Raw genomic sequence first — 26,729 nt, forward strand, 5'->3', positions numbered from 1 at the left:
GAGTACTTATGTTAATATTCTTCAAATTGCTTTTATTTTTTTCAATAAAAATTAAATCTTCTTTTCTATTTAAGGTATATATATTATGTGTAAGGTAGCCACAACTCTTACTCTTAAGCACATGCGTAAATCACGAAGGTTTTGAAACTAGGAATTCTCTGTACAACTTTAATTCTTGTATGGTTTATTATTTAGTATATTACATTTTGCCACTAACGCTCTGTTTGTTTCGCTGGAAAACCTTCTGTAAAGATAGTTTTTCACATTTTCCAGTGTTTGGTAACACAAAAAAAACCTAGTCAATGGAAAACTATCTTTAGTCAATGAAAAACTCTAATAAATATAAGACTTAATTTCTATAAGCTGTTTTCCAAATTTTTTTTTTGGAAAACAATCTTTCTCTCATGTGTTGCATCTCCTATAAATATTATCTTCTTCTATAGCCATGGGAAACATAATTTTTTGGCGCCTTCTCTCTCTCATGGTAAGTTTTTTCACTTTTTCTCTCTTCTCTTTGCTTTTTCTCTCCTCACACCCTCACCGTCACTAACTCTGGTCTCTCCTCTTCCCATAGATCTCGCTCTTTAACTGTCTATCTTATCTCTTTTCTCCATGTTTCTCTTCCCCTCTGTAACACAATTCTCTGATTAGATTTTTCTTTACTTCACTAATCAATCAATAGCTCCGACTTGCAAAGGAGAACAAATTTTCAGCTGTAATTATTTCATTCCTCTCTACCAAAATCCCAATTCTTTGCTTTGAATTTCAAGCTCGATTTTCTTTTTTCTAAGAAGTTTTCAATTTGATAGATTACAGGCAGAAGTTACTTCTTTTTCGTACATAAAGGGCAAAAAAATAAAATAAAATAAAATAAATAGAAGAAGAAGAAGAAAGAATGAAAGAAGTAAAAGATGAAAATTTTAAACATAGTACCTATATTACTCTAAATTGCTTTTACATGGGACAATCTTTACCGTGGACTAATAATATTGTTATATAATGAATGATAATTGTTTAGGAGAATTGCATTTGTTGGCAAATACATTTTTTGTTGGCAGATACTATGTAGTGATGATATATTATGCAGTACATTATGTAAATACATAATTTAGAGTAATATTGAAGACTTGTGGTTGACCATAGTAGACAAAAGGTTGATATGTGTGTGTGTGCATGTGTACGTACGTTACTGTCTATATATATGAGGAAGATGAGTGGTAGAGATCATGAAATTTGACAACTAATTAATTTTGATTATATCTATTGTCAAAATTTTAGATTAATTAATATGAAAACCAAATTCATTCTTGGTTTTTTATTTATAATGATTATATTAGTTAGTTTACATAATATACATGTTTTAAATTATACAAGAAATATTTTTAAAAAATTGCATACCAAACACCAGAGAACATTCTTAAGCGCATTTTCAAAGTCGTTACCAAACACTGGAAAATAAGACAGTTTTCTAGAAAATGCTCTTTGGAAAATGAACTATTTTCCAGAAAATGTTAATGTTGAAACAAACAGAGCGTAATAATTTAAAAAAAAAAAAAATTTTGCTATGATTTACTAAAATTTTAGAGTGACAAATTCTAAAACCTTGTTTGTTTATTTATTATTGTTTTTGAGTCTCTTACAACATAACATCATGTCTAAGTCATGGCAGACTGTCTATTCAATGGAAAATACTCCGTTATCTCCTACGTGCCCTTGGCTTCTCCTTGCAGAAGAAAAGGAACAAAAAAGTCATACACGCGTCTTTTACAACTTATTTGACGATGAATTTTACAACTTCAAGTTGGCTGAGCTTGCTGGAAAAAAATGTATTGGAACATCTTTTGGATGGTTGCTCAGTGTAGGCACCGATTTCCAGATGAATCTCTTTCATCCATTGTCTAAACACCAGTTAAGTCTTCCGCCTCATCCATATGTTTGGGAAGGTTATAATCGCAATTTTGAACTCAATCCTATAGATTACAATGATATCTTTCTTTACAAGTGTGTTTTATCAAGGAATCCGTGGAACTCAGTAACTCATGAATATGATCGTGATTGCATAATCATGATTATCCATACTAATTATAAAACATTGGCCTTCACTAAACCGGGATATAAGGCTTGGATTGATATAAAATGTGATTCTCGAAATTTTTATGACATTACATTCTACAAGGACAAATTTTATGCCGTAAACAATCATGGCGACGTTTTTGTTTGTCACATTGAAGATGATATTGCATTCGCTGAACGTATTGCAATCTACAAGGAAACTGAGGATTATATCCATAAGTATCTTGTTGAATCATCGGGGGATCTTTTGTTGGTTTCACGCATACAAGGCGGCACTCATTATCAGGACAATGAATTCATTAATGATGACTCTGAAGATGAAGATGAGTCTATAGATGAAAATCCTTATGTGACACTTGGGTTCACAGTTCTAAAATTAGAATGTTCTACTGAAGTGAAAAACAAGAATGAATACGAGTGGGTGAATGTTGACAGCTTGGGTGATCAAGCATTGTTTGTGGGTGGCAATTCATCAGTTTCTTTGTCTGCATCAAGCTTTAATGGATGCAAAGCTAATTGTATCTATTTTATAGATGACAATTTTGACTTCTTTCTTGCTACCTTAAATGGTGGAGGGTATGGCATGGGTGCATTTAGCATGGAAGATGGAAACATTAAGCAGCATTACCGAGGGGAATCGCCCTCTTACTTTGCTCCTCCAGTCTGGTACATTTAACTTCCACATATGCACTACATATGTTGATTTAAATAATTGAAGCTAGTGAATGTGTGTAAAAGACTCGCCTTTGTTTTTCAGTCTCTTATTAATTGGTCTATTGAATAATACTGTTTTTTCTTTTTAATATTTAATTGCTATAATTTATAAGTTTTCTACGTTCATTTGTTTTCATGATATATATGATGCCACACTTATGTTTTTCACTGATATTGACGTAGAAGGCATTAGTCCTTAATTTTATTCACTACCTTACTCTAGGACTTAAATTGTGCATATTCCGGATGTCAAATGCATATGAAAGGCTTTTGATGTTATACAGAGAGACAACCAAATAAGTGAACGGTGAAAATAAAAATATCATGTGATTAGTAAAAATTAACATTATCAATTATTCAAAAAAAAAAATGTAGATGATCAAAAGAAACAAACTTTCAGTAATACATAACTAAAAAGACAAGTAAATAGCTGTGATGTGGGGAACAAAGTAACCATTTAATAGTTTGGAAAAATATATCTTCCTTGAGTAGTAAAAAGGTATGGATAAAAGGAAAGTAGTGTAGACTTCTAAAATTCTACCAGTAGCTTTCCTTTGTAAAATCATAACCATTGATCACCTCGGCCAATTAGATATTGAAGACCTATAATTACTAATCAGGTATCTTAATTTGATAAGTGCACCTTCAATTGACATAAAAAGATTAAGAACATCAAAACCCCTGATTTGGCTTAAGTCCTTAATTAAATGTTTATAATTATTTGATTAAGCCCAAATCTATAATGTCTTTACCCAATTGGTGTTAAAAAAAAAAACGAATTAGATGTCCTAATTATACATTATTCCATCCAATTTAGTTAAACCCTAACCAGATTGGGAAAACCTAATTTTCACAATAATCCAATTACTAAAAAAAACACCTATTTTATTGAATCACCTTGCTCTAGCCAAATTCTAGTTAAATTAAGAGTTTAAATCTTTAGTTGGTACCCTTAATTACATTTGTCAATAAAATTTAATAAATTGATAGCCAAAATACAAAAACCCCACTTTAGGCATAAAACCTAATCATAATATGCAAGATCTTTAATAATATGTCATCGAACCTTTTTTTTTTTTTTTTAATCAATGGGAGGTTGAAATGTTCAATTTGGGTTCCCAATTTCATGCTTTATTTGTTAATTGAGGGAAATTATAAATAGAATATAGAAATCCCAAAATCATGCCTTCAACCTATCCCTAAATTTAAGCTTTATGTAATTCTATCCAAATCAAAATGAAAGAATAGGCTTGATTATTTATTGGTGAGTGTTTGATTGAATGAAATATGCAAAGGATCCAAATTGGGTAAAAATAATAATAATAAATAAATAAATAATCTTTTTAGGTTTTTCGAAATTAATAAGCAGGAGAGCAAGGGAAGTCTAGGTTAAAGGCAAGGGAGGCCAACCAAACCACGCAAGTTGTCAATTTTGTTCTAAGAAGACCTCATTTTCATAGTATTTTGATTGTTAAATAATTTTTTCTAGTAAAAATTCACTTTTGTTTTTGTTGACTCTTCGACAATGACACTCTTAAGTGGTAGAAAGGATTTTAGAATTGCTTACAAGCAAGTAGGATTATGAGTTTATATATCTGTTAGGATATGCCTAGGGTTAGGTAGGGGAATATAATCAATATATTAAGAGATATAATTATATTACAATTGGAAATCTAAACTTAAAATTATTTATAACTTGTCTCACCCTCCCTTAAAAGTTACCATGACTTTTGAGTGGAATTGTGGTGTGTCTTTGTGTTAGAACAATTTTCCCTCTCCCTTGTGTGTGTTTGTTTTTCCAAAAAAAAAAAACTTAAAATTATTTATTTTGTTCTAGATCTTTTTTTATGTGTATATTAGCAAGTATCCAACTTTTATTCAAGTACAATTCTCTGTGGTAAAATTTTAAAATAACCCAAAAAAAGGTTTGAACTCAAATCCTAATTTTGTAATTAAAATTAATAAATACTCTAATGAAAGGGTTAACAAAAAATTTTAATGAAACTCATATTTAATTAGGAAAAAAAAAATAGGAATTGCATGAAGGATTGGTGTAGGCCCAAGCTTTGTAGCAATGTCAATGCTGGTGATCTTGCAACCACGTTTAATGTTGGGCTTAGAGCATCCACAACAGTGGAGCTAAAAATTTAGCAATTTAGCTCCATCAAAGTTACTTTATCTATTTTACCTACACATATACTGCAGCAATTGATCTATTTTAGCTTTGAACACAATAAAATAATATAAACATCACAATAAAATAATATATCTACTATAATAAAATAATCTACCTCACTACAATAAAAACTTCACAACACGATCCACCAACACGGCCAACCAAGAACAACTGCCCACAACCACCCAACAACAACCATTGCCAACCAAAAACAACTGCCCACAACCACCCAACAACAACTAGCAAGCCAAGAATAACCACCCACAACCACTGCCAAAAACTACCACACAAATCACCACCATCAGCATAATTCCCAAGCCACCACCACCATCAGAAACCCAACCCACTCCACTGCCCATCAAAACCCATTGCAAAACACACTGAAATCCACCGAAACCCATTGTGAAACAAACTGAAACCCACTACAAAACCCAACCCAACCCACCGATACCCATTGCCAAACCCACCGATACCCAACCCACAAACCCAAAATCAAATCACAAACTCAAACCCACTTTGAAATCAAACACAAATCCAAACTAAAATCCCTTATTTTGGCGAAACCTAAAGAAACCCACGAAATCTAACAACAACCACGAAATCCAACCACGAAATCCGTAGCGCTCTTAAGTTCGATGAAGGTGGTGCCAGTGGAGCTTAGATCAACGATGAAGCTTAGGTCAGCAATGGAGCTTGGATCAGCAATGAGATGGGGGACTAGGCTTGTTGGCATTGGGTGAGCAGTGAGATGGAGGACTGGGCGAGATGGGTCGGCAGCATAGGATGGCAACGTTGGCGATGACGATGAAGATCGATGATGAAGATCGGTGATGATGAAGATCCAAAATAGATCGATGAAGCAGAGAGTAGATAAGGGAGAGAAAAAAAAATGAGAAGGAAAGAGGAAGAAAGAAGAGAAGTCGGAGAGAGAGAGAGAGAAAAAGAAAGAAAGAGAAAATATTTTTTTAATGGAAGAGGAGAGAGAAATTCAATAAAATTATATTTATTTTAGCACTCATGAACAGTGCACATCTATTTAAAGATGTGCACTGTAGCAATGGAGCTAAAAATTATAGATTTACCTCCACTACTGTGAGTATGATTTTGGGGTTTGAGGAGCTAAAATATAGCAATATAACAATATAGCACCACTGCTGTGAGTGCTCTTAGTTTGTTAAATTTTAGAAAAATTATTAATAAAGTTTAGCTATAAAATTGGTTGTAGTTTTAGATTACAACTTTACTCAATATCTTTTATCGGAGGTGAATTTTGACAATTCTACCATTGAATTACATCTTCTTCTTATATCCTTCATACTTGCAAAATTTCAAAAAATTTAAAGATCAATAGTTAAATTGCAAGTTTTGTAATTTAAATTTCTGCATAAAATATAAACCTATAGATCATATAATAAATAATATTTAATAGATACAAAATTTGAGATGTTTTAAGAGCATAAAGAACATTCAATTCAACAGTTAAATTTTCGAAATATGTAATAATATTTATTTTATTAAGTGAGATTGTAGCCTTAAGCTACAATCAATTTTGTAACTAAACTTGATCCAAAAATTATTATGTACTTTTGGTAGCTTATATAATCTAATCTATATCTATGTATATGTTTATAGTCAAAATTGAAAGAAAATCTAATTTAAATTCTAAATTGGATAGCAAATTTTGCACCAAATGTCCTATTTAAAATTTTGTACATACATTAACACCTAACAAGAAAGTAAGAAAACCACAATAATCATGCTCATTCACCTAAGCAAGATCATTTAACCTGGGCACTACAAAATCCCATTCATTGTTTGTATAAACGTAAAGCATACAACCTTTAAGGAACATTTGGTATCATTAATAAAAAAATAATAAAAAATAAAAACCTTCTTACACCTTCACCCCTTAAAACTAACAAAATTTCGCCCTGGCATAGATCTTCACATTTTGCTTTCGTCTATCTCTCAAATGCATAATCTTTGCTTAACAAAACAAAGCGCATACTCTCAAGAAAAGGTGAGAAAGAGTTTTCCTTTCTTTTTGTGAAAATTTTGTTCTTGAATTTTATATTTATGTATTAGTTTTTCTATGATTACCGTTGCATTTATTTCTGGTCATATTGATAAGCGCTTAGAAAACTTGTGTTAGTAATCAGTTTGATTATTACTATCCGTAAATTTGTCATGAAAATTGATATCTGGTGTGTTATCTACTGTTGTTGCAGCTATAATTGGTGTTTTTGTTTGATATTTTAACTTATGAGCTAATATGTGCTATGCCTGCTACATTGTTTTATGAATTAAAGCAAAGAAATTTGATTTCATGCTTTTTTACAATGTATAGAGATCTGTGATTTCCACTAACCAAGCAAAAGGGTATGTTTTTTTTCTCAACATGTTTAATTATGTTTTTAATTTAGATTGTATATGTTTAAAAGAAACAAACTTTCTTGAAAGAGAGGCCAAACCTTCAGTAATACATACTCCACTAAAAAGACAAGTATAAATAACAGTAATGTAGGGAACAAAGTAATCGTTTAACAGTTAGGGAAAATATATCTTCCTTAAGTAGTAAAAAAGTATAGGTAAAGGGAATTGTAGTGTAGACTTCTAAAGTTCTAATTCTACCGGAAGCTTTCCTTTGTAAAATCATAACCATTGATCACCTCATCCAATTAGATATTGAAGGCCTATAAATTACAAATTAGGTATCTTAATTTGATAAGTGCACCTTCAATTGACATAAACAGATTAAGAATGTCAAAAATCCCAAATTTTGCATGAGTCCTAACTTTAATAATTCTTTGATTATCCCCAAATTTATAATGTTTTTACCCAGTTGATGTTTCATTTTTTATTTTTTTATTATAAAAAAAACCAAATTAGATGTCCTAATTATACATTATTCCATCCAATTTGGTTAAACCCTAACCGAATTGAAAAAAACCTAATTTTCACAACTCCAATTATTAAACCCCCCCCCCCCCTTCTTTTATTGAATCAATTTACTCTTGTCAATTTCTAACCAAATTAGGAGTTTAAATCTTTGGTTGGTACCCTTAATTACATTTGTGAGCAATAAATTTTAATAATTGATAGTCAAAATAAAGAATTCCTGATTTAGGTATAAAACCTAATCCTAATATGCAAGATCTTAATAAGATGTCAAGGAGCCATTTTTATTTATTTATTTTTGGGTAGTTCAAACGTTCAATTTGGGTCCTTAATTTCTTGATTTATTTGCTAATTGAGGGAAATTATATGCCTCAAACCTATCCCAAAATTTAGGGTTTGTATAATTCCATCCAAAGCAAAAGGAAAAAATAGGCTTGCTTATCTACGGGTGAGCGTTTGATTACATGAAATATGCAAAGGATCCAAACTATGTTTTTTAAATTAAGGAAAAAAAAAAAGAAAAAACCTTTTGATTTCTATTAAGGTTTTTCGCAATTAATACAAGTGATGGCAAACTAAACCATGCAAGTTATTGTTGATTTTTTTTTTTTTTTTTTTTGTGTGAGAAAACCGACCCAAAGGCCAGCGATTATTTCATAAAATAAAGAGAGAAAACATTACAAAGTGTCACGAGTGACTAAGGGAGCTATGTCAGCAGGTAAGGAGTCTGTCCAAACCTGTAGCTCATTGCCAGATACAGCTTTCCTGGCTAAGAAATGGGCAACTATATTGCCAATACGTTTTACATGAGAGAAATTACAAAATTGAAAACCTGCAGCTAGCGTGAGGACATCTTGAATTTCCTGACCATATTCCGATTCAAAACCTCTCGAGCAACAATAGAGTTGATAATCACCTCCGCATCACCTTCAACTGAGCAATCAACACAACCCTGCTCTTGTGCAAATAAAAGAGCCCTCCTACATGCCATAGCTTCAACAACTGCAGGGGATGAGGGAAGGTGCACCCGTTCTGTCATGGCACCCACCACACCACCCGAGCCGTCCTGAATGACAATCCCAAGTCCAGCAGAACCTTTTGAATTGAAGGTAGCTCCGTCAAAATTAACCTTGACTCGGGGATGGATGGGAGGAATCCATCGTATGGCTCTGTCAATCACCCTTGGGCAGACTCGTTTCGGATCCTGGGCTTCTAGGAAATCTTGAAGGAAAAGCCTCGCTTGTTGCCTTATATTCCTTATCTCGATAGCTGCCTCACCCAATCTCACTGAGTTCCGTCTACTCCAGATCATCCAGAAAATTATAGCAAGGAGATTAACGTCAAGGCAGTGTCTATTGTCCAAGACCATCATCCACAAATCAGCAAAAGAGCTAACATTGTACCTGAGCAGCTTTTTCAATACCCCATCAGGTTCCCATAACACAAACAGAGATGAGCACTTCCAGAGAGCGTGCACAGTATCTTCACTTTCAGACTTACAGCTCCAGCATCGAACACAGCTAACCACATTCCTCCTCCCCAAATTACAAAGGGTTGGCAGAGCATTATGAGTAGCTCTCCAAATCATGTGTTTGACTATATGAGGAACCTGGAGGTTCCAAATGCCATTCCAAATAGCTTGAATTTTCCCTTGAGTTGAACAACCTGGCATGGATTTCCTATCAGCATTGTACAGCAGCTTATAAGCACTTCTAGTTGAGTACACACCTTTAGCACTAGGTAACCACACCTCTTGTTGATTTTAATTAGTGATAAATTGTTACTAGTTTTAATTTAAATATAACATTTATTTAAGATTTAGTTAGTAGCAGTTTAATATTTAAAATTTGTTGTGAAAATATTGTAATAGCATTTCTCAATTTTAATTTCTTATTCTTCATTTAATTTTTCCCTTATCTCTTTATTTTTTAATTTTATTTTTTATCCAATACGTTTCTTCTTCTTTTTGTCTCCTCAATTTTAATTTCTTTTTTTTTTTTTTTTTTTTCCCTTATCTCTTTGTTCTTTATTTTATTTTATTTTTCATCCAATATGTTTCTTCTTTTCTTAATTTTTTTTCCCCTCTTTCTCTCTCGCTCTCACTCTCACACACACGCGGACACACAGACTCTGTTTTTGAGGGTTTTGAAATAAGCCCTAGTGCCGCGCTTTCTCTCTCTCTCTCAATAGTCGCTCGCTCTCTTCATCAATCAGCAAAAGGGTCTGCCCTCCAAACCAAAACAAAGTCCTAGATAAGTTTATGTGTTTTTCCATCAGCAAATTGCTTTTCTTTTCTCTGTTTTGTTGATTTTGGTTGGTGGGTACTTTACCTATACAATATTCTTCAAATTGCTTTTTATTTTTCTCTTTGGATCATATCAATGTTTATGTGCTAGTTGGTTTTTTTTTTTTTTTTTGGTTGTTCTCTGCCAGAGAAGTTGCTCTGTTTTTATAAGTGTGTGTAGACTTGGTATGAAATTAGTCAAATTACTAAATACAAACATGATTTATTATTTAGCATATTACATGTTGCCGTTTGGCACTAATAATAATATTATTTATGATCATTTTTTTTTTTTTGTGATGGCGCACTGAAATTTTAAATTGACTTGTTTTTTCAGTCTCACACCATAAGTATCATGTCTGAGTGGGCTGATCTTCCAGATCTCATTCTCTCTGAAATAACGCGTTGCATATCTGTCTATGATGATTTTGTCATCTTTGCTGCCGTCTGCAAGTCATGGCGACGTGTCTATTCAATGGAAAAGCCTCCATTATCTCCTAGGTGCCCTTGGCTTCTGCTTGCAGAAGAAAAGGAACAAAGAAATCATACACGTGTATTTTTCAATGTATTCGACAGTAAAGTTTACAACTTCAAGTTGCCTGAATTTGCTGGAAGAATATGCATTGGAACATCTTTTGGATGGTTTCTCAGTGTAGGCATTGATTTCCAGATGAATCTCTTTCATCCATTGTCTAAACACCAATTAAGTCTTCCCCCTCATCCATATGTTTGGGACCGTTATTGCAATTTTGAACTCATTCCTTTAGATTACCACGATGTCTTTCTTTACAAGTGTGTTTTGTCAAGGAATCCATGTAACTCTGTAACTCATGTATATGATCGTGATTGCATAATCATGGTTATCTATACTAATTTTAAAACATTGGCCTTCACTAGACCGGGATATAAAGATTGGATTGATATAAAATGTGATTCTCGATGTTTTTATGACATTGCACTCTACAAGGGAAAATTTTATGCTGTAAACAATCATGGTAACGTTTTTGTTTGTCACATTGATGGTGATATTGTGTTCACGGAATGTATTACATTCTGTTGAATCATCAGGAGATCTTTTGTTGGTTTCACGCATAAGAGTAGGTCCTCTTTATGATACCGATAATGACTTTGAAGATGATAATGAGGATGTGAACTTTCATGAAGATGAATCCGAAGAAGAAGAAGAAGATGATGATGATCAAGATCAAGACCAATTTAGAGAACTAGGACAAGAATGCATGTTTGAAATTCCATATGTGACAACTGGGTTCAAAATTTTAAAATTACAATGTTCAGCTGAAGTGAAAAGCAAAACTGAATATGAGTGGGTGAATGTTGACAGCTTGGGTGATCAAGCATTGTTTTTGGGTGGCAATTCGTCAGTGTCTTTGTCTGCATCAAGCTTCAATGGATGCAAAGCTAATTGTATCTATTTTACCGATGACAATTTTGACTACTCTACAGCATCCTTAAATGGTTTAGCCTACGATATGGGTGTATTTAGCATGGAAGATGGAACAAGTAAGCAGCATTACAAAGGCAAATACCTCTCTTCCTTTAACTTACATATGACATATGCACTGCATATGTTGATTTAAATAATTGAAGCTAGTGAATGTGTGTAAAAGACCTGCCTTTGTAATCGGTCTTTGATTAATTGGTTTATTGAATAATAATACAGTTTTTTTTTGGTTTTTAATATTTAATTGCTATAATTTATTAGTTTTTTTTTTTCCCATGATATGATGCCATACTTATGTTTTTCACTTATATGATGAACAATGGAACCTATTTTCCTTATTTTTGTCTATTTTTTGTCTATTGATGAAGAAGGCATTGGTCCTTAATTTTATTCATTAACTCACTCTACGACATAGAGTGTGCATATTCCAAATGTCAAGAGAAAAGCTTTTGATGTTATATAGAGACAACAAAATAAGTGTGGTGAAAATAAAAATATCATTTGATTAGTAAAAAGTAGCATTATCAATTATTTGCCAAGAGCTTTATAGTTGAATTGACACTTTCCCATACACAAAGTGCTTGGGGTCTAGGAGGGAAAGGGTTCTAGTTGCGGGATTAATAGTATATTGTAACTATTTAAAAAAAAAGCATTATTGATTATATAAAAAATAAAAAAAATAAAAAAAAAATGTAGATGAACAAAAGAAACAAACTTTCTTGAAAGAGAAGTCAAGCCTTTAATAATACATACTCCACTAAAATGCCGAGTAAATAAACGTGATGTAGGGAACAAAGTAATTGTTTAAATGTTTGGAAAAATATATCTTCCTTGAGTAAAAAAGTATGGGTATTTGGATTTAGGGGTAAAATCTAAACACCCCCAAATTTCAGGGGTAAAATTTTAACGCTCCTCAACTTTGGGAGTATAGTTTGCAATTTAGTCTTTAAAAATATATATATATCTTCCTTAAGTAATAAAAAAGTATGGGTATAGGGAAAGTAGTGTAGACTTCTAAATTCTACCAGTAGCTTTCCTTTGTAAAATCATAAGCATTGAATTGATCACCTCGCCCAATTAGATATTGAAGACCTATAATTACTAATTAGGTAGCTTAATTTGATAAGTGCACCTTCAATTGACATACAAAGATTAAGAACATCAAAACCCCCAAATTTAGCTTTAATGTTTATAACTCTTTGATTAACCCCACATATATAATGTCTTTACCCAATTGGTGTTTTTTTTTAAAAAAAAAACCTAATTAGATGTCCTAATAATACATCATTCCATCCAATTTGGTTAAACCCTAACTGGATTGGAAAAACCTAATTTTCACAATAATCCAATTATTGAAAAAAAAAAAAAAACCATCTTTTATTGAATTACCTCACTCTGGTCAAATTCTAGCCAAATTAGGAGTTTAAATCTTTAGTTGCGATCCTTAATTACATTTGTGAGCGATAAAATTTAATAAATTGATAGCCAAAATACAAAATCCCATATTTTGGCATAAAACCTAATCCTAATATGCAAGATCTTTAATTATAAGCCAATGAGCCTTTTTAAATAATTTTTTTAATCAATGGTGGTTCAAATGTTCAATTTGGGTTCTCAAGTTCATGCTTTATTTGTTAATTGAGGGAAATTATAAATAGAATATAGAAATCCCAAAAATATGCCCTAAACCTATCCCTAAATTTAGGGTTTGTATAATTCCATCCAAAGCAAAAGGAAAAAAATTTGGCTTGATTATTTATCAATGAGTGTGTGATTACATGAAATATGCAAATGATCCAAACTGGGTATAAAAAATAAAAATAAAAAACCATTTTAGATCTCTAGCAAGGTTTGTAGATGATCAAAAGAAACAAACTTTCTTGAAAGGGAGATCAAGGCTTCAGTAATACATACTCCACTAAAAAGACAAGGAAAAAGTTGTGATGTAGGGAACAATTTAATCATTTAATAGTTTGGAAAAATATATCTTCCTTAATTAGTAAAAATGTATGGGTATAGAGAAAGTAGTGTAGACTTCTAAATTCTACCCGTAGCTTTCCTTAGTAAATTCATAAGCATTGATCACCTCGTCCAAGTAGATATTGAAGACCTATAATTAATAAATAGGTAGCTTAATTTGGTAAGTGCACCTTCAATTGATATAAAAAAATTAAGAACATCAAAAGCCCCAAACTGGGCCTAAGTCCTAACTTTAATGATTATAATTCTTTGATTGACCCCAAATCTATAATGTCTTTACCCAATTGTGGTGTTTGAAAAATAATAATAATAATAATTAGACATCCCAATTATACATTATTCCATCCAATTTGGCTATATCCTTACCGGATTGGAAAAACCTAATTTTCACAATACTCTAATTACTATAAAAAAATAAAAAAATAAAAGTTCCCCTTTTTAGCTAAATTTCATATATATATATATATATATATATATATATATATAAATAACCAGAGTTTGTATTGAAAAAACCCTTGCATATTCGGCAAGAGATAATTTCAGGTTCCCAAGTGGCATAATTCAATCAGTGTCTCTTCCTCATCAATCAAAGTCAACAATGATAGGAAACCACGACAAAAGTTTTCATTACCTGATCCCGGAATTCAGCTAATGTGACCATATCGACAATAATGTAATAAATCAATGTAATGCAAGGTAATCAGCACACTTTACTTACAGCAGTCAAGCACAAAGGAGTTTAAATTTTGAATTGAAATTGAGTAGATACAACTAAATAGTTGAGGCGAAAATTAATGTGCTTTCACTGTCTAGAAATTTTTTGAAAATAATGATGATGGTCTTACTAAATATTCCAATAGTGAATTACAGTACCAATTAAAGTGGTAGCTCTTAAAGTTATAATTTCAAGCACAATGTCTGATGGAGTCCAAATAATTTTTAGGCCAAGATTATTTGATGGCTGAGACAAAATTTCAAAGAACAAATTTCAACACACTAGTCAAATTGGTTGCTAGTCAACTGCATCCTTAACTATATTTTGTAAACTGGTAATCTTGCTTCTTTTTAGACGAGCCAAAAAACAGCTTAAAGAAACCTCAATAGAACATATGATGTATAAGATAAAAGTCACATTACAAAGAGGACTAGGCTATAGCAAAGAAGAGGAAGATGTAGAATTGGCAAGCCGACGAGCATTAGTGAGCATTCAACCATGGACTTGACAAAACCATAGCTTAAAAATCGCAAATGCAGCAAAGCAATGTCTTCTTTAACAGCTTGTCTCTCCCACTTCCACAACAAAGGCTGCAAACCTCAGAGGCCACTGATAACTACAAATGCAGTGCACGCCTTTCATAAGTACATAGGATAAGGTTTCCAAATTGCTTGACAAAGTCTACACCTCAACGGCAACTCTTTATTTTGGTACTAACTTCCACTTGCTATGCCCAACAATCTACAAATCATATCCAATTGCAATCACAAAGGAGGTTCTCATTACAATGATACCCAACCATTGCTTCTTGATGAATCATGATCATGTGCCTGCAATAGTAAAGAGCTTGAGAAGCATGACAACCTTCCCTTCAAACGTGTCCCACATTCCAGCATTTTAAAATAGCATACAAAGTGGCTATAATAGCAAGAATAGCAGAAGAAAAAGGGATCATTGTCCGTAGAGATAAAACTTTAGATCGATAACTGGTTAGCCTCCATCAGGTCGAACTACCTATGAAAAACTTGCCTAAAAGTTTACAACAAAAATTCAGTGACAACTATGAGTCTTGGTTTTCTGTAGTATACTACTTTCTTATATTTATGGGAAAGAAGGTACTACAGCACACACTAAACTAAAGAAAGAAAACTTTGAAAATGAAAAAAATAATAGAATTCAACAAAAAATTCTGTAAGTTATCTCTAAGTTGATGGCGTTTCGAAAGATGAACAAGGTCAAAGAAAGGGGCACTGACCTTTTTATCTACATAAACACAGGTGGAAAAGTTGATTTCAGTTTCTGCTCTCCCAGGCCAGAATGCCTCCTTTCATCTCGCTCTTTATGTCCTCTGGAGATTGTGCCATGATGCCAACCAGTCCATAAAGTGGCCAGTGGAGAGGAACATCGAAAAATGAAACAGAAGAAATGGAAAAAGAAAAAAATTAAACAGTCAGCAAATAAGATATGCCTTGAGTATTCAAAAAGAGCTACCATCAACAATGAATTTTTACTTCTAAAGTTCATATAATAGCATGGAAGGTTCTTTCCACTGAAATATAATCAGGTGAATCATCAGCCATACCAAAATTAACTTAAATTTAAATCAAACAAGAAATATGGAGAAATTTTTCCATCTGTGTCTAAAACTCAAATCTGTCATATGATTAGTATTTGTTTCTGAAACTCTGCATATTCAGGTTCTTGAGTGTTGTTTTTCAATTTTATACATTGCTTTGGGAAACTAGGCCTTACTAAATGCATTTTTGTCTCATTTAATAGCTACAGAAAGCCTCCTTTTAGTATATGTTTACTAAATGGAGTTATTAAGCAGGTTATATTGATGGTAGTATGGTGGGAACATGTCTTCTGTGCCTGAAGAATTAACCAAGTAACGAAGGATTATAAATACAAATAAGTGATAGTAGTAAACAACCTGAAGTGGAATCAGCTACACATAGAGGGCAGGTACAAATTGAGAAGAATATTTGTGAATTACGGTCCAACCTCCCTTCTCCTTCTGGCCCTCCTTTCATATTTCCATTGTGAAATCCCAGAAAGTGGTCATGAGCTCTGAGAGGGAAAACACACACACACACACAATCAAAATTATACACTTATCACAAAGAGCATAACTCAATCAATGTGTCTTCCTTATTGATCAAGTTTAAAATTTATTATAAAAAGAAAAAACTTTAGTTCAAATACAAACTACAACCGCTATTGATGAGATAAAAAAGGAGAGATCCCCATGCCAAGGGACTTTCATTTACAACTTTCCATTAGCATACCACACCGGGAATCAACCAGTCATCTAATTTTAAAAAGTTCAGGATAATTGGCAAAAGTCAAGGAAGTGATTGATGGAGCAAAGAATTCATTCTCTATTGGAAAGCCTCCATATGTGACATCATTATCAGCAATTAAAGCAGCTAGCATTCCATTTCCAGAATATGAGCAAGTCTCACCTAAAATTATGAGTTGAAACAAATGGGGACTCCTAGGCTCAATAGGCAACTTATAAGCTTGTCCCTGTTGTTTGACAAGAAATGTAGTTTGCTCTCCACTTCCAAAAGTCTGAACATGTATCAGCTAAAATGAAAGAAATTTTGTAATTATAAATGCCCATAGTTCACAAAAGAAAGAAAATTATTATTTTTGAGAGCAAACGAAAGCAATGTGAAAAATGAGATTAAGAAGCATCAATCATCAAAAAACCAAGACCTCAGAATCCATTACGTCATAAAACAAGTGTTCTGCTTCCTTGTTCAGTATACAACAGCTATCTAAAAATATTAAGAAAAAACATCAGCATAAGTTAAGGAATGGTGGGGCTACAGTGCTTTGGAACAAATGAAATACCTGCCCATCTGTAACGCAGGTGACAATGCTTGAATATCCTTGCAAAGCATGATCTTTGGTTGAAATGACATTCTGCTCAGGCATCTTATTAAAAAGCTATCCTGTCATTTTGTGCGTTTCCACTAATCATCGTCTTACACTTTGATATGTAATCTGCAATCAATCAAATTCCAAGATAAAATGTCTCCTCTAGGCATTTCATCAAACAGCTACATGTCTTTAGGTATAAGAGGTTCACACAATTCAAATAATTCACAAACCATAAGAGATGTTGATGAGCTAAAAATTCAATGCCATAAGTTCAACTTTTAAGACGGAAAAAAGGAGAAGGAAAAAAATGAGTGTACATGACAAAATCCAAAATTTTACATACCTCCAAGTTTTGAAATTCAAGAAAAGCTTTTAGGAGTTCAGAAGCTAGCCTCTACTACCCCACAGCAAGAATTAGCTAATAAGAGGTTAAGGTTCAAAATTTAAAAGTCACATTGTCTAAATACACAGATGGAGGAAAAAAGAGGATTTTGTTCTTTCATTTTGGGTATGTTGTCGGATTTAGCAATCTACATCAACAAATTCTTTAACTGCAATATTGTGATAGCAAATAACGGTGGATTTAGCAATCTATTACAAGGGAGTTTACAATACGTACAACTAAGGTGGAGGGAATCCACAAAAAAATATAGAGAGCATTTATTGCCTTATGATGCTTTTGCTTCCAGATGTCTCTTATTGGAATTGCAGATGCCTGTGGACAAATTCAAGATCAAATCATTTAGCAAGGAAGTGGAAGCACTGTACTATTTACCAAGACCAAAAAGAAACAGGCAGAGCAAGCAGACAAAAGTATTTATATACTTAAACATGAAAAGAAGATAAAGAAAAATATTTGTAATTACCAGACTTGCAAACAGAGTTCAAATAGTTTGCTGCTTCCATGTTTTCAATAGTTTAGCACATATACAATTAACAGGTTGGCCTCCTTTAAATCGTACAACCAATGAAAAACTTTCCTGAAAGTTTTAAATGAAAAATTTAGTGACGACTATCATCTTGCTTTAGTAAAATTTACAGAAATCCAGATCAAACAAATAGAAATATGAAGCTAAAGTTTCTCAATTCTATCTGACACTTGTATCTATCATATAGTTATTCTTTGGGACAACTCTGAACATTCACCATGATATAAATTCAGGTTTTTTGTTTTTGTTTTTTTCAATATTATATCTCATGTTAGGAATGTACCCTTACTAATAGGCTGCCTTGTTTCATTCAAAAAATGCAGAAAAGTCCCTCCTAATAACGTAGTTTTACTCGATGGAACTAATAAATAAGTTAAAATTGATGGCTTAGGTAGTGTAGTGGAAGGGTATAATCTGTGCCTGAAAATTCATCAATATCAATCATAAGTGAAAAAAAAAGATGATACTATTTTATAACCTGAACATGGTAAGCCTGCAAACTGAGAGGAAAATTAAACCCTTTATCCCATGGAGAGAAATTCAATTTGTGTGTCTTCCTCATTGACCAAACTTTTATATTCCAGTTAGCCTTCTGAGTTAACAATGATGAGAAGCTATGACAAAAGTTTTTATTATTATTACTAGATCCCCAAATTCAGCTAATGTTACCATCTCAGCTAGAATCCAACAAATCAATGTACTGCTGGGTAATGACCAATTAGCCCGTTATGAATGCAACCATCCACCATCAAAGAGTAGTTGAAAACTTGAAATGAATTCGAGTTAGACACACAAATCAAAGGCTGAAATTTCTGTGCTAACACAATCAAGAAAATTTTAGAAGGGAAAGAAAATATATTGATGGTCTAACTATATAGCTAATTACCATGCTCACCATAGTGGTTGATCGAAAAGCTGTGATTTCAAGCACAATGTGTAATGCGGTCTGAACAATTTTTTAAGCCAAGATTGTTTGATTACTGAGCCTGAAAGTAAAGTTTCAAAAACAAATCTTCCAACACATTTGTCAAACTGGTTGCACGTCAACCGCATCCCTTACTATATAGTGTAAACTGGTACTTTTGATTAGGCAAAAAACAAAACATAAGTTAGATACAAAGGAGACAGGACACAAACACAACAAAAGGTTTGATACAGACAGGACCAAAATAGAGCCCCTACCTACCAGCAGAGGACCAAAAGATATTCATATAGTAGTTTGATGTCATCTTTGCATAGTGCCTGAATTGACAAAGAATTTTGGGATCAATACCATTAGAGCCGACACTTCTTATACTGGTTAATAGACTTTAAAGGTCACCAATATCACCTGCACTCACCCTGTCCTGAATTTGTCTGTTTTCAAAAAGGTTCTCAAGCTATTTGCCAGTTGAGAGCACAAAAAAACTTAGAATTCCCATACGTTTCAAAGCCAAAGAGCTTGTCTCAAAAGGAGGAGGAAGGCAGTGAATTTGGAATTTTTGTCCCAGCTAACACATCCAGCAGTAATAACATTACTCATTTCTTTCATTGCAAAACAAGCATGAACCTTTCCAACTTCATCTCTTATCACATCCTGCATAACCAGGAGTTGCCATCCCTGTCTGCCTCTAACATACCACGTCCAAAGTACTCCCCTCAACTTGATAACTTGGTCCTACTTTAACATGTAAGCCTCCCTACAACGCTGCTTCATTTTCTTAATATAATCGAGCATTGTCACAGCATTGACCTCACTCACTGCCTTTGGTGGTAGCTTTGTTTCTGAAAGCCTAAATCACCCACAGCCTGTAGCAGAAAAAGAGTAATTTATTATGTTGAATTGACAATTCTAATTTTTTTTCCCTTTTTAAGTAATTTTCATTAGCAAATGAACTAGTTCTGCTCCCAAGCCAATTACCCACAGAGTAAGGCTTCATATGGCTCTTTATAGCTACAGTTCATCACAGATGTGAAACACACAAAGGACCATAATTTATTTCACTAAGGTATATTTAAAATAGTCCCCCCAATGAAAACTACAGATGAAATTCCTTTTAAGTATATAAAACCTTTGACCAAAAATTAGAAGAAATGCTTGACAGTTTCATTGCCTCTTAAGGTATATTTGAAATAGTCCCCCCAATGAAAACTACAAATAAAATTCCTTTTCAGTAGATACAACTTTTGAGCAAAAATTAGAAAAGAAATGCTTGAAGGTTTCATTGCCTCTTAAAACTATACCTAATTTCTTATGTCCACTACCTTGAATATGCATCACACATGGGTGGTACCGATTGTGTAAATATGTTTTATACAATTATTGTTGCTGGTCCTCTAGGTGACGAGCATTAGTGGGAATTTGCCAATAGCTTGATGAAACCAGGGCTTAGAAGATTAGAAACACAGCACAACAATATGTTAACAGTCAATATGTTAACAGCATGTATCTCACAACTTCATGTTTTCAATCCACAACAATGGCTGTAAACCCCAGACATACTCGTAAGTACAAGTGCAGCTGCTGCACCTTTTGCAAGTACATAGGATAAGGCTTCACAAATTGTCTGACAAAGCTTGGACCTCACCTGCTCCAAACCCACCACTTCCACCAAAGATCAACACTTGCCATGCCTGACCATCACCAAATTGTATCCTACAGTAGGTTTATAGCTTCTTAGAGATTGATTCCCAGCCTTTTCTTCTTGAAAGATCAAGACCATATGGTCACATTCCTGAATTTACAAAGAGTGGCTGCAATAACAAGAATAACATGTGAAAAAAAAAAAGGCAAGCATCTGTGTAGGATCTCTCCATCCAAACTGAGACCCAATTATTAATGGAATTTGATTCAATAAATTCAACTCTGATAGTGAGATCTGATCCAAACTAAAAGGCTCTAGCATTTCTAATTAAATGGTGAAGATCAACATAACTTATTGGAATAGTCAAGTTCATTTATTTCATTCTAATCAGTTCACATTATAATGAACCTATGACATTTTATTTCACCCCAAAAGTGCTTTGGAACCAATGAAATACTTTGACACCATGTGGCAGTTATGATACCTACTTTCTTGGCTACCACATGTTCTTTTTCCATGTAGTAGTCCTTTTTTCTTTTCTTTTCTTTTTTCACGAAATTTTATCTTACCTATAAAAGAAAGGTTGGCATGGGGAAGCCAAGAGAAGTTACAGTAATACTTATCCTTGAAAATGTAATTATTGTTTATTTATGGACTTGGCCAAGAGAACTGTGTATTATAAGATGAAGATAGGACTATTAAAAAAAAAAAAGTCTGATTTATTGGAGGCTGTAATGGTATCAGGACAAGAGGGCTCTTTGAACTAACAGTAACTGTTGATTAAAAAAATATTTAGTTCTTCTTTTGTCCTGATTGGATGGTTTGTCAAATTCAATATTTTCTAATACTGGGAACTTCCTGAAAAGTTATTTTACAAATGACCTGGATTAGTTTTGGTTAATGTAGAAATACCTGCCATCTGTAGCAACAGGTGAGAATGATTTGATCATCTGTGCAAGGCATAATCTTTAATAGCTGCTCAGGCATCATATTGATAAAAAGCCATCCTGCCATTATGTGCGTATCTCCACTGATCATTGTTCCTCAACATGATATGTAACCTGCAATTATCACAATACATGGTACAATAATCATCCTGTCATTATGTGCAAATGGGGTCCTTAGTATTATTAGTACTATTTTTAAATGTTCTCAAATTCCACAATACAATATCTATTTCAGGCATTTCATCGAATAGCTAAATGACTCTAGGAATAAAGGGTTCATATGATTTAAATAACTTACAAGTATAAGAGACGTACGAAAAATTCAAGGTGCCAGAAGTTCAATTGTTAAAAGAAGTAAAAAAAATTGAACATATACGAACCAAAATTTACATACCTTCTCCAAGTTTTGAAGCTAGACTCTACTGCAACACTGCAAGAATTAGCTTGGGTTAGGGTTTGAATTTTTAAAATTATATTGTTTAAATACACAAACAGAGAGGATTTTATTGTATAATAGTAAAAATTCTTGAACTGAAATATTATGAAACGAAATAACGTTGTACCTGGAAGGAAGATCTCTCTGTTTTGCAAAATTATTTTTGCTGCTCCACGAAATCAATTTCAACCGAAGGGATATTGGCAATCTTTGACCACATTATCCCTTTGTCTTTCTCGCAGTTTTGTTTCAGCACAGGACATCTATAAATGTCAAGTCGCTGAAGCGAGGGAGGAAAACACTTCTCTGAGAGGGACGCGAGTTTAGGGCACTTACGGACAGAAATATGTTCAAGTGCAGAGAGGTTTTGAAAGAACTTCCAGGAGAGGAATTCCAAATTTGGAAAGTTAAAAAACCCCAGGATAGTGAGAGATGTAGGCAACATCAACATCGCCTTCCCATCTTCCTCTTCTGGAAACGAATCCATAATTCCAAACGCAATAAAGAGAGATGTAAGCGACGTGAGTCTGTGCAGTCCAAACTCAAATATTTGCTTACAGAGATTCGCCCCTGTCACCCCAAGCTCTCTAAGGTTGGTGTGGAAACCCTCTTCCGGAAAGGATATGCATTTTAGGGATGGACAATTAGAAATAAGACTATCACGCTCTTGTAAATAGATCTTTTTGAGGTGACAGAGTTCGTGTAGTCCTCTCGGTAAGCGCCTAAGCTTTTCACAATTACAAATTAGAAGATCTTCAAGTAACGTGTCCTTGTGTAACTCGTCTACTATTAACTCCAGCTCTGGACAATCTTGTACAGAAAGGGCTTTAAGGGTGGTAGGTAAGATGTCTTTTGATGATAAAGATGTTAGATTTGGGCAACCAGCAATATCAAGGCGTTTAAGCATGGCAGATAGGTCGACTATTGTTGATACGCATTTTAGGGATGGACAATTAGAAATTTCCAAGTGCTCAAGAAGAGATGCATTGTTGTTACCAATGCAGCTAGGATTCTCCTCATTCATCAATCAAGAAGAAGTTGAAGAAGCCCCTCCCTCATCTATCACAAATTCCAAGGACTCCAAAGCACTACAGTCATTGATTGTTAGTTTCCTTAAAGTAGACTTCAACTTGATGTTTACGGGAATTTGGCATGATCTGATTTCAATTTCTGGTGCTTCAAGGGACATATGCCCATCTTCACATAAAGATTTCAGCTCCTCACAATTTTTTATTATTAGCTTTTCTATCTTCACAGATCCATGCACATTAACCTCTTTACACCCCACAATTTCTAATACTTGAATCACTGAATGGCTTGGAATTGAAACAACCAATTGCTTACATGCACGAATGGAAAGTTTTTCCAATGACGGGAGATGATAGGAAAATTTTCCTAATTTGGGGCATATAGAGATAGAAAGCTCACGCAAACAAGGAAATTCTTCGCCCTCTCCGCAAGGAATCCAATCTTGACATTCATTCATATCCTCAAAGCAAAGTGTTTGTAAGCTCTTTAATTTTGCTATTCCCGTTGGCATCTCTCTAATTGAATTTGCATTTGAAATATTGAGATGCTGAAGATTAACCAAATTTTCAATTTTTTCTGGTAATTTTGTGAGAGAGTTACAACCTTTCAACATCAATGTTTGTAGGTTGTACAAAGAACTTGTTGATTCTGGTAGAGTTGCAATCTTAGTATAAGAAAGGTTGAGGTATCTTAGATGTTTCAAATCACCAATTGAACTTGGTAGCTCCAAGATATCATTTCCACTTAAAGATAATACCCTTAAGCATCTTAATTGTGGAAACGAACAATATTTAACATCAAAATTTGTTAAGCCATATCGGTTATATAATGGTAGCGACAGGAAGGTCCTTAAATGCACATCTTCATCAAACATTTGGATGCAATCATTTGAATGCTTAATATAAGAAAAATGACGCACCTTTGTAGAAATCTCAGATTGCTTACTACCACCCAATTGAACCTCCAACCTGTAGCACAAGTCTCCCGCTGCCCATTGAGCTAAATCATGCATGAGGTCATGCATGACAAAGAGTGATTTATCATAGCTTGATTGTTGAAAAAATGATCTCTTGTGTAGATCACGAAAATACTCTCCACCAAGATCTTCCATTGGCTTCTTTCTTTTTGTTTCTTGAACCAAACCTTCTGCCACCCACAACAAGACTAGCTCTTTCTCCTCAAATATATTGTCCTTTGGGAATAGGGAACAATAAGCAAAGCACCTCTTTAAATGAGAAGGGAGATAGTTGTAGCTCAATTTAAGACAGGAAAAAATAATGCTTTTATCTTCAGGAATATCCCAGATCTTGCTATTTAACACATCTTCCCACTCACAAGGATCGTGTTTACTGCGTAAAAGGCCGCCAAGTGCTTTTGCTGCCAAAGGTGCTCCCTTGCACCTATCTACAATTTCTTGACCATATTTTTTAAGTTCTGGATACTCACTAAAATCTGTTGCATCTAACGCGTGGTGGGTAAATACACGTAAACAAGCATCACGTGACAACTCTTTCAACTTGTACGGTGGACTAGTTCCCATTATTGATGAAACATCATCATTCCGAGTTGTGACAACAATCTTACTTCCTTGAGCCCCAAATTCGAAAGGCTTGCATAGTTCAGTCCACAATTCATAATTTTCATTCCAAACGTCATCCAAGATGAGCAAGAACTTCTTCCCTGATAATGTATTCTTCAGTTCGCCTTGAAGTGAATTTAAAGTACTATTATCTTCCCAAGATTTAGAAGTAAAAGAGTGTAGAATTTCTCTTGTCAAACGTAGATTGTCAAAATCTTCAGACACGCAAACCCATGCTTTCAACTCAAAATGACGGCTCACTTCATCGTCTTTGTAGACTAGCTGGGCAAGAGTCGTCTTCCCCAGCCCACCCATACCAACTATGGGAATCACAGAGAGTTGAGCATCACTTGATTCGAGCAACAACTTGACAATCTCCTTTTTATCTTCGTCTCTGCCATAAGTACGACTTTCATTCACCAGAGAAGTTGAGGGCGGCCTTGATGTTTTTGTTATAGTCCTTCTCCCAGTGTTTTCTCTCAACTCCAGATCTTTCTTCTCTTCCACTATTTCCTTCAGTCTTCTATCAATACCTTCAATCTTGGACCGCATCAGCTTAACAAAATCTCGATTCGAACCAACATAACCATCGAGTACCTTTTGCATCTTGCTTTTGGGTTCTGGGTTCAGCTCACGTCGTAGAGCTTCAGTAGCAAACTCGTCCAAGATGTCGTCCACATCATAAGCCAAGCCTTCCAGCTCATCCAGCCAGAACTTCACCGACGTGCTTGTCACCCGCTTCTCTTCTGCGTCATCCAGAACTGCCCGAATTTTCAGCAACATTCTCTTCCACTTCTTGAGATCAGCATCAAAATTCTCTTTCCGAAAGGTCTTCAACAAACCATCACTTAACTTGCCAAACAGCGCGTCAATGACAGCGGACAAAGCAGCCTCTCCAATAAACGACATGGTTCGCTTGTGGAAATGAGGGAAATATGGAAAATGAAATAACCAGAGAGACACCACAGAAAATTGAGTAGGGAATGAAGAGAGTTACTCTGTTCTGTGAAAGCTCAAGAAAACAATGAAAGTATTTCGGGGTTTTTCTCTTTTCTTCTTCTTTTGCTGTTACAGTTAATGCTCTGGCCGTATGATTTTATTTCACGCGGTTTCAAAAAAGTTACTGAAATGACATAAAGTCACAAATGGTACGAAGATATACCCAACAAAACACGCCAAGATTAACTGCTTAATTGGAATTTAATGTGTATTATTTTTTTTATTCAAATTCAAATTTTAGAATACTGAAGTAAAAGCTGATCACAAATTTTCCAATTAAACCCGTTTTTTTAACTATGAGGTCCCACAACGACCGGACATCCTTATTGCAATAGTCATCTTATAAATATAAATGTTTGTAAAATATGAAAAAAATATTGCAATAATCATCTTATAAATATAAATGTTTGTAAAATATGAAAAAAATGAAAGTTGAAATTCAAATTTTGAAAAAAAAAATTTATATATATATATATATATATATACTTAGATTAAATTATAGTAAAATTTATAGAATGTATTTAAAAAGATCAATGAGTCTAAAAAAAAAACTAAAAATGAAAAAAAAGAAACAAAACAAAAAATCTACTAATTTTTTTCAGACCAAATACCCTCTAATGTCGGTTGGAAGTTTCGAACATAATTTACATCGCGGTTTCAAAAGTCAGGTTGAAAGAAATGACATATTTTTACGAAGAAATTATACAAAAAGTGAGAAAGATACAAAACGAAAGTTACGAAACACGCCAAGATTGACAGCTTTTGGTTGCTTTATTCATTGGTGCCCTGCTCAAGATTTTTCCTTCCATTTCAATCAGTGAATAATGAATATACAGAATCTTAACAGCTATTTACCATAAATCTTTTTCTTTTTCTTTTTTTTTCTATACATAAAAGAGCGAATCATAAATGCGACAGTTTTCTATTGTTCATTGGCTTCTTCTTTTTTCGGCAATATTGCCTGTTGAACTCTTTTTTTTTTTTTTTTTAATATACATATAAGCTGTTTTTTTTTGAGAATCATATACATATAAGCTGTTAGTTACCTTGTTTAG

General features: G+C 33.6%; 4 protein-coding genes across 31 annotated transcripts; 2 read left to right on the forward strand and 2 right to left on the reverse strand.

Moving 5' to 3' along the window:
* The first annotated feature begins 1,651 nt into the window (after window positions 1–1,651).
* LOC115984559 (putative F-box protein At3g25750) lies at window positions 1,652–2,749 on the forward strand. Its single transcript, XM_031107589.1, has one exon. The coding sequence runs from the start codon at window positions 1,652–1,654 to the stop codon at window positions 2,747–2,749; it is 1,098 nt and encodes a 365-aa protein (XP_030963449.1).
* Window positions 2,750–10,884: 8,135 nt separating this feature from the next.
* Window positions 10,885–11,787, forward strand: LOC115987585 (F-box protein At2g17690). The gene has a single exon (XM_031111166.1). It carries the CDS (start codon window positions 11,138–11,140, stop codon window positions 11,741–11,743), a length of 606 nt encoding a protein of 201 aa, XP_030967026.1. The 5' UTR covers window positions 10,885–11,137; the 3' UTR covers window positions 11,744–11,787.
* Window positions 11,788–14,384: 2,597 nt separating this feature from the next.
* On the reverse strand, window positions 14,385–25,760 carry LOC115983370 (putative disease resistance RPP13-like protein 1). Of its 28 annotated transcripts, none has more exons than XM_031106020.1 (16): window positions 22,195–25,760; window positions 22,026–22,061; window positions 21,597–21,745; window positions 20,365–20,853; window positions 19,461–19,908; window positions 19,303–19,362; window positions 19,016–19,199; window positions 18,763–18,886; window positions 18,058–18,171; window positions 17,811–17,906; window positions 17,162–17,314; window positions 17,024–17,085; window positions 16,768–16,876; window positions 16,236–16,372; window positions 15,558–15,650; window positions 14,394–15,132 (listed from the first exon to the last, which is right to left on the reverse strand). In XM_031106020.1, the coding sequence occupies exon 1, from the start codon at window positions 25,582–25,584 to the stop codon at window positions 23,095–23,097; it is 2,490 nt and encodes an 829-aa protein (XP_030961880.1). In that variant the 5' UTR covers window positions 25,585–25,760; the 3' UTR covers window positions 14,394–15,132; window positions 15,558–15,650; window positions 16,236–16,372; window positions 16,768–16,876; window positions 17,024–17,085; window positions 17,162–17,314; window positions 17,811–17,906; window positions 18,058–18,171; window positions 18,763–18,886; window positions 19,016–19,199; window positions 19,303–19,362; window positions 19,461–19,908; window positions 20,365–20,853; window positions 21,597–21,745; window positions 22,026–22,061; window positions 22,195–23,094. The 28 variants fall into 28 exon arrangements, with proteins under 28 accessions (XP_030961895.1, XP_030961894.1, XP_030961896.1 ...); XM_031106015.1 differs by having other exon boundaries at window positions 16,768–16,891; XM_031106019.1 differs by lacking the exon at window positions 17,024–17,085 and adding an exon at window positions 17,422–17,466 and having other exon boundaries at window positions 16,768–16,891.
* On the reverse strand, window positions 22,225–23,091 carry LOC115984560 (probable disease resistance protein RPP1). The gene has a single exon (XM_031107590.1). The coding sequence runs from the start codon at window positions 23,089–23,091 to the stop codon at window positions 22,225–22,227; it is 867 nt and encodes a 288-aa protein (XP_030963450.1).
* Window positions 25,761–26,729: the final 969 nt, after the last annotated feature.

Source organism: Quercus lobata, chromosome 4 (assembly GCF_001633185.2).
Source record: "Quercus lobata isolate SW786 chromosome 4, ValleyOak3.0 Primary Assembly, whole genome shotgun sequence".
NCBI lineage: Eukaryota > Viridiplantae > Streptophyta > Magnoliopsida > Fagales > Fagaceae > Quercus > Quercus lobata.

Coding starts and splice junctions, on each gene's coding strand:
- LOC115984560 (XM_031107590.1), bottom strand. CDS start 23,091: ATGAATGAGGAGAATCCTAGCTGCATTGGTAACAACAATGCATCTCTT.
- LOC115984559 (XM_031107589.1), top strand. CDS start 1,652: ATGTCTAAGTCATGGCAGACTGTCTATTCAATGGAAAATACTCCGTTA.
- LOC115987585 (XM_031111166.1), top strand. CDS start 11,138: ATGGTAACGTTTTTGTTTGTCACATTGATGGTGATATTGTGTTCACGG.
- LOC115983370 (XM_031106035.1), bottom strand. CDS start 25,584: ATGTCGTTTATTGGAGAGGCTGCTTTGTCCGCTGTCATTGACGCGCTG.